Raw genomic sequence first — 5,966 nt, 5'->3', positions numbered from 1 at the left:
AAGGACTGCCTTGCCTGTCATCTTACATGTTTTCCCTCGCCAAGAGATGAACTTTGCTACCAATTGGTCTTCCAAATGCTAGAGTCGGCGCATCTCAAACGTCCACTCAAAAGCAATAAGCTGAGCCATCTCATTGGGAGCTGGAGTGAACTGTTAGAAAACTAAGGAAAACACCATCATTGTCAATATTGTCCCATTAAATTGGCATAATGAGTCTCTCGTTGTAAGTGTGTGCAATCCTAGTGACACAACGACATTGCAAAGACTATCCGTGAGGTTGTCAATGTCCTCTTTGGTGGGAACCATGAAAATTGAGACATCATGCGCATAGAGTGAAGTACGTCGGAGATGCTCATGGATTCAACACAAGGTGGAACTAGGTGACCTTTCATGATGGCCAAGTCAAGCAGCTACAACAAAAAGATTGATGTCAAGAATAAAAGGTAACTGAGACAACAGGCGTCTCTGCCAAAGCCTACTGATGTGGAAAAATGGGATTCCCATGCATATCTACACGGAGGACTCTCAATGTTTCCATAGATAAGAGAGCGCGGAGCATGATCAAATTTCAGAATATTCTAGAAAACATGCATCGTTAAATAATATCTTAAGCAGATTCAACCGATTCAAACACTTACCAAATGTCAAGATTCAAAAGGACTATGGATATCTTTGACTTGTGCAACTGTCTTGCGAGGTTTCTCGCATAAATGAAATTAACGGTGATGCCTTATCTTCTGATAAAAGCACTTTGGACATTGGATACGATGGAAATAGCAGGACCATTGTTGGGTTGGTCTAGAGATGGTGGTGAATCAGATGCGGTAAAGGAAGATAAAGCGACCATCAAGAACACATGATTTCGACAACAGGAAGACTGAAGGAGGTGCATCAGGGTATGTGGTCGTGGGAAGAGACGAACTTTATCGGCATTGGGGCGACACCATCAAGACATGAGTATGGGGATGGGATCTGGACATCGAACAAAATGTGACTATGTAAAAGGCCATTGGATGGACCTTATAAAGCTCAAGTATCTTCAGGGCAAGCCTTTGGCCCTGCGTCCTAGAGGAGGCGGTTCCTATTGGCTTAACTCTTATAGTTGACAATGTGAATTCCACACTTTTTTGGTTTAGCCAATGGCTAGGTTTGCAACCTTTTGGGAAAAAAATCATGGTCATGTATACCATCTATGTTACTAGTGCCATCTTGATCGCCTCGATTCTCCATAGTGCTATTTTTCGCTTGGACTTGTTGCACTTTGAGCCGTTGCGATCTTTATATTATATATGTCCTATATATATACATATATTCTATGGCAGCAGCGGAAGGTGTTGAGCCAGATACAACAAAGGAAGGTGATCGCGACACTTATCTCTCGACTCCACATCTCGGCGGCAGTTGTCTTTATTTTTTTCCTTGGACTTGTTGGACTCTGAACTCTTGCAAGGCCTCTATCAACCCATAGGCTTGTAGATGAGATGCTAAAGGCATGAAAGGGCTTGGTAACCAAACTTCTTAATACATAGCTACTTAGCTTCTTGTTGCTAAGCATCCTTTATTTAATTTGTTGTAGGATGTAAACTATATTTTTTAGGATTATTTTTGTAATGTAAAATGTAAACTTTATTTTCATCTAATCATAAAATGTAAACTGTATTTTCATCTAGGCACGCACATTTAGCATCGTTTTTTCCTGGTTCACCAGACTGCTCCCTCTTCCTTTTATTACCATGCCCATGAGATTTGTTGTCTACTTGTAAAGCCTTAACACCTATACAAGGTGAAACATGGGAAAGGGCCTAACCGTCTAAAACCTTACCGATGTGTTGGTTTACGCATAAAGGCTGTTGTGATGCAACATAATCTTCTTAAAGCAAGAGCAAATGAAGAAGTTGTGACTGCACCGGAAAACATTGTCTCGACCCAACTGTTTTCTCTTCACTGCCCATGTGTAACTGGACAGGACGTTGCACTGAGGTCTGAGGGCAGAAGGGAGTTAGACCGCGAGGGGGGCAAACCAAATGGTGTTGGGCTTGGCGACGTACGTACGTAACGCAAACATCAGCCCTGCGACCTGCGTTCGTTGGACAAAAAAACGCCTGCACCCTTTCAGCCGCATGCGCATGCATGGGCGATTGGGGCGCATGGGGACAGGCGACTTCCTATTCAAAATTTTGTCACAGTCCAGCCCTGCTCCAGGCCATGGCCATGGCCACACTGCATGCACATACACTCACACACACCTCCTCTTCCTCTCCCTCTCCCTCTCCCATATACATACTGTATGTGCCTGCCACTGCAGTGAACAGCACCATCAGCCGCGCAGCTGGTGGCACCAGTCTCCCTCCAGGCCAGCTACATGCATAGCTCACAGGGCAACACCACCGCGCCCTTGGATCGATGGGTCACACTGGGGAGATCGTGGCCGCTCCAGCTCCAGCTCCAGCTGCCACCATCTCCTCCTGCCAACTCCCGGCGATGTCGGCGGCGGCACGCACCGCGTCCGCGCCGGCGCCGAGCAGGCCCCGGCCGGAGAACCCGACGCAGTACAGCCCGTTGGGGCCTCTCCAGTTGCTGGGGCACCGGGCCTTGGGCTTGCCGTCCTCCGTGAAGAACCCATCGTCCTGCACGCACGCACGTCGTCGTGGAACGGCATCAGTAATGCGCGCTGTTGTGTTTGTGGAAAGCGTTTGGTTGCCATGTCGAGAGAGCTGTTGTGTTACCTGGAGCCATGACGGGACGTTGCTCCTGTAGCCGGTGGCGAAGATGAGGGCATCGAAGGCCATCTCGTTGCCGTCCACGAACCTCGCCCCGTTGCAGCCCAATGACTCCACTTCTGCCACCACCTGCACACACAAGCCATCCATCAGAACCTACCTCAGACGTGCACATGCCAGAACTATTTACAAATGGATATAGAAAAATACGAGAGAGGGAGAGAGAGAGAGAGAGGTGTTTGAAGTCAAAAAGAATGTGCACACACTGTACGGGGATTGTTGCTAGCTACTTGCGAGAGCTCGTCACAAGGTTATGCTACGCATGAGTGAGAGATCATTGGAGATCGCGCTCGACAAGGGGCCCTGTGGAGAATGCCATGGAGGCAGTGCTATTTTTGTTCCCACGCGTCTGATTTCTCTACCTAGCTACGCCGTGGACAATACGACAGTTACCAAAAGTACACACGCCTGCATCAGGCAGATCAAGTGGTAAACTAGAGGCCAACAAAGGCCAGGCAGAAAGAGGTAAAACCGTAAAATCTCACTCCACTCAGCAACAAGATCAACCCAGGTAGAACGTTGTAGAAACCTCAAAAGCGATCGGCAGTTGGAATGGCATGCACAAGAAACAACTCTCCCTCTTGACTCTTTCTTCCTCGCCAACCACTAGCTAGCAAAGCATCCTAGTAGAAAGAGAGAAGATAGAAGTAACCATAACCATACCTTGATGTTCCCGGATTTGATCAAGGACCATGCCCCCACGTCCAGGACAGGACTCTTCCCGGTCACCTCCTTGATCTCCAAAGGCCCCAGCTTGGGCCTCTTCAGCCCGTACTTCTCCGTGTCCCCGAGAATCAGTTTGGCCACGAGGAGGAGGAACCTGTCCACCAGCTTTACGGGCAGCCATCGCAGCAGCTTCATGGCTATGCCGAAGGTTGACGATCCAAGCATCTCCCTTGGTAAAACGTGCACCTGTTTCATCATCACAGGCAAATATATATAGAGAGAGATGAGCTCACATGCAAGATGTTCAAATAAGTTGAAGGGTGAATGCTCATGTAGGAAAATACATCAGGAGAAGCAGAGTTCTACTAGTTACTCCCTCCGTTTCTAAATATAAGTATTTTTAAAAATTTCACTAGAGGACTGTATATGAAATAAAATGAATGAATCTATACTCTAAAATATGTTTATATACATCCTTATATTTAAAAATGGATGGAGTAGCCTATACTCTTTCCGTTTCTAACTATAAGTTTTTTTTAAAGATTTCACTATGAACTATCACTATGAACTATCTCTCCAACAACAAATATTGTGGTACAGAGGGAGTATATACAGATGTATATAAAAATATTTTATAGTGTAGGTTTATTTATTTTGCTTCGTATGTAGTTTATAATAGAATCTTTAAAAGACTTATATTTAGAAACAGATGGAGCAACATACAATAGGAGTTTATATTGTGGAAAAGCAAACTAACATGTTAGTACGGAATAGGGTGACGACATATGCATATGTTCTTCTGCTTATAGAAAGGCAAAGAGGGAAACTATTGAAACTCCAGGGCAAAGAAACCCGACGAAACAAGAAAGCAATGTCTCATGGGAGGAAGCGGCAAGAGAGGACTTGGTTCACTTACGCCACTCCGGACTGACATGAAAGGGATGGCACCATGCTCGCACAGGTCCAAGCACATCTCCATCCCGGAGTTGCCACACCCCACCACCAGCACCCTCTTGCCCTTGAACCGCTCCCCGCTCTTGTACTCGCTGGAGTGCAGCACCTCCCCGGCGAACCTCTCCCTCCCCTTCACCCTGGGCACCACCACCTCCGCGTTCTCCCCACTGGCCACCACCAGCCACTTGGACACGTACTCCGTCACCTCGCCGCCGTCCGCCGACGAGACCGCGGTGACGCGCCACAGCGACGTCGCCTCGTCGAACCGCGCCCGCGTCACGCTGCGGCCGAACAGCGGGGAGATGGAGAAGTGCGCGGTGTAGGAGTGGAGGTAGCGGAGGAACTCGCGCTTGCTCGGGTAGATGGGGAACTCCGGCGGGAAGCGGACGTGGGGGAGCTCGCAGAAGACCTTGGGGAGGTGCAGGCGGAGGCGGCCGTAGGTGCGGTTCGTCCAGAGGTCGGCGATGCCGTCGGAGCGCTCGAGGATGGTGAAGGGCACCGAGTGCCGGCGAAGGGTGGCCGCCACGGCGAGGCCCGACGGGCCGGCACCCACGATGATGGGGCCGTTCACAATGCACGAGCTCTGCCTAGGGCTCGTGCCACCATTATTACCTTGCTCTGCTTGCATGGTATCCATCGATCAACGGCCCAAGAACCAATAAGCCTACACACCTAGCTAGGCACACAAACACACAACTCTCTATCTCTCTCTCTATCTCTCTCCTTGGAAGTTTTGCACCCCCAAGCTCATGGAACGGAATGAAGAGAGGAAGAAAGACACCACCTAGCTAGTCCTATGAGCGTGGAATGCGTATATCTCCGTTTGCCTCTACGCTCTGAAAGAAGCTAGATGTAGGCACAAACCTAAGCTGCTAGTGCAAGTGACATCATCTTCTTGCATGTACTACTACAGTGGTACCAGTGTAAGCATGGAGGAGGAGAAAGGCGTGATCAGAACCTATTTGGGTACCTCACTGAGCTCAGAACCTATGTGCTACAGAGGCCCCTCTCCCCTATATATAAGGAGAAGTGAATGTACAAGGGACAGCTTATGTTTACATTGTACAGGGCTATTTTATGAGTACTGTCAACACTGTTGGCATGATTGCAACCAATCTTTTTAGTACAAAAAGGAGAGGGAAACTAATACTTTATACTCATATACACTTGGTTAGTTTATTCTTTCGTAGAGGCATGCCTAGAACACAGATATATCAGATCGTATGAGATCTAGACATGCAATGTACTTCGAAAAACTAACCACACGTAAGGTGTATGTACCCTCCCTTGTCAGGAAATGCATGAACATTGTTTCCAGTGTTGGATCTGCATATCTAGAGGTGAATCCTTCCTTCCTTCCTTCCTTCCTTTCTTCATTGTGGTCCTTGGTTTCTCCTAGATTCAGCCAATCATTTATTTGTCTGCTGAGAGGAGTGTTGTATTTGTTAATATGGATAACGCTCAAATATCCATGCTGAAGAATATATATATTGTTTTCCCTTTTGGATAGCATGCATGGAAGCACACTTCGATGAAGAAACATTGCTGCCGTATAACGAAAGGAAG

General features: G+C 47.7%; 1 protein-coding gene across 1 annotated transcript; it reads right to left on the bottom strand.

The window, feature by feature from the left end:
- Window positions 1-2,086: 2,086 nt before the first annotated feature.
- Window positions 2,087-5,397, bottom strand: LOC123447029 (indole-3-pyruvate monooxygenase YUCCA8-like). Its single transcript, XM_045123583.1, has 4 exons — window positions 4,363-5,397; window positions 3,444-3,692; window positions 2,727-2,849; window positions 2,087-2,627 (listed from the first exon to the last, which is right to left on the bottom strand). The coding sequence occupies exons 1-4, from the start codon at window positions 5,035-5,037 to the stop codon at window positions 2,409-2,411; spliced, it is 1,266 nt and encodes a 421-aa protein (XP_044979518.1). The 5' UTR covers window positions 5,038-5,397; the 3' UTR covers window positions 2,087-2,408.
- Between the last annotated feature and the right edge of the window lie 569 nt (window positions 5,398-5,966).

Source organism: Hordeum vulgare, chromosome 4H (assembly GCF_904849725.1).
Source record: "Hordeum vulgare subsp. vulgare chromosome 4H, MorexV3_pseudomolecules_assembly, whole genome shotgun sequence".
NCBI classification, from domain to species: Eukaryota; Viridiplantae; Streptophyta; class Magnoliopsida; order Poales; family Poaceae; genus Hordeum; species Hordeum vulgare.
The sequence above is the reverse complement of the archived record's forward strand: the minus strand, read 5'-3'. Positions and strand labels throughout refer to the sequence as shown.

Bases quoted from the DNA above. Each gene is read 5' to 3' on its own strand.
- LOC123447029 (XM_045123583.1), bottom strand. From the start codon at position 5,037: ATGGATACCATGCAAGCAGAGCAAGGTAATAATGGTGGCACGAGCCCT. The intron at 3,693-4,362 runs GTAAGTGAACCA...ATGATGAAACAG, and splicing joins TCATGTCAGTCCGGAGTGGC to GTGCACGTTTTACCAAGGGA. The intron at 2,850-3,443 runs GTATGGTTATGG...TTGTGTGTGCAG, and splicing joins TCAAATCCGGGAACATCAAG to GTGGTGGCAGAAGTGGAGTC.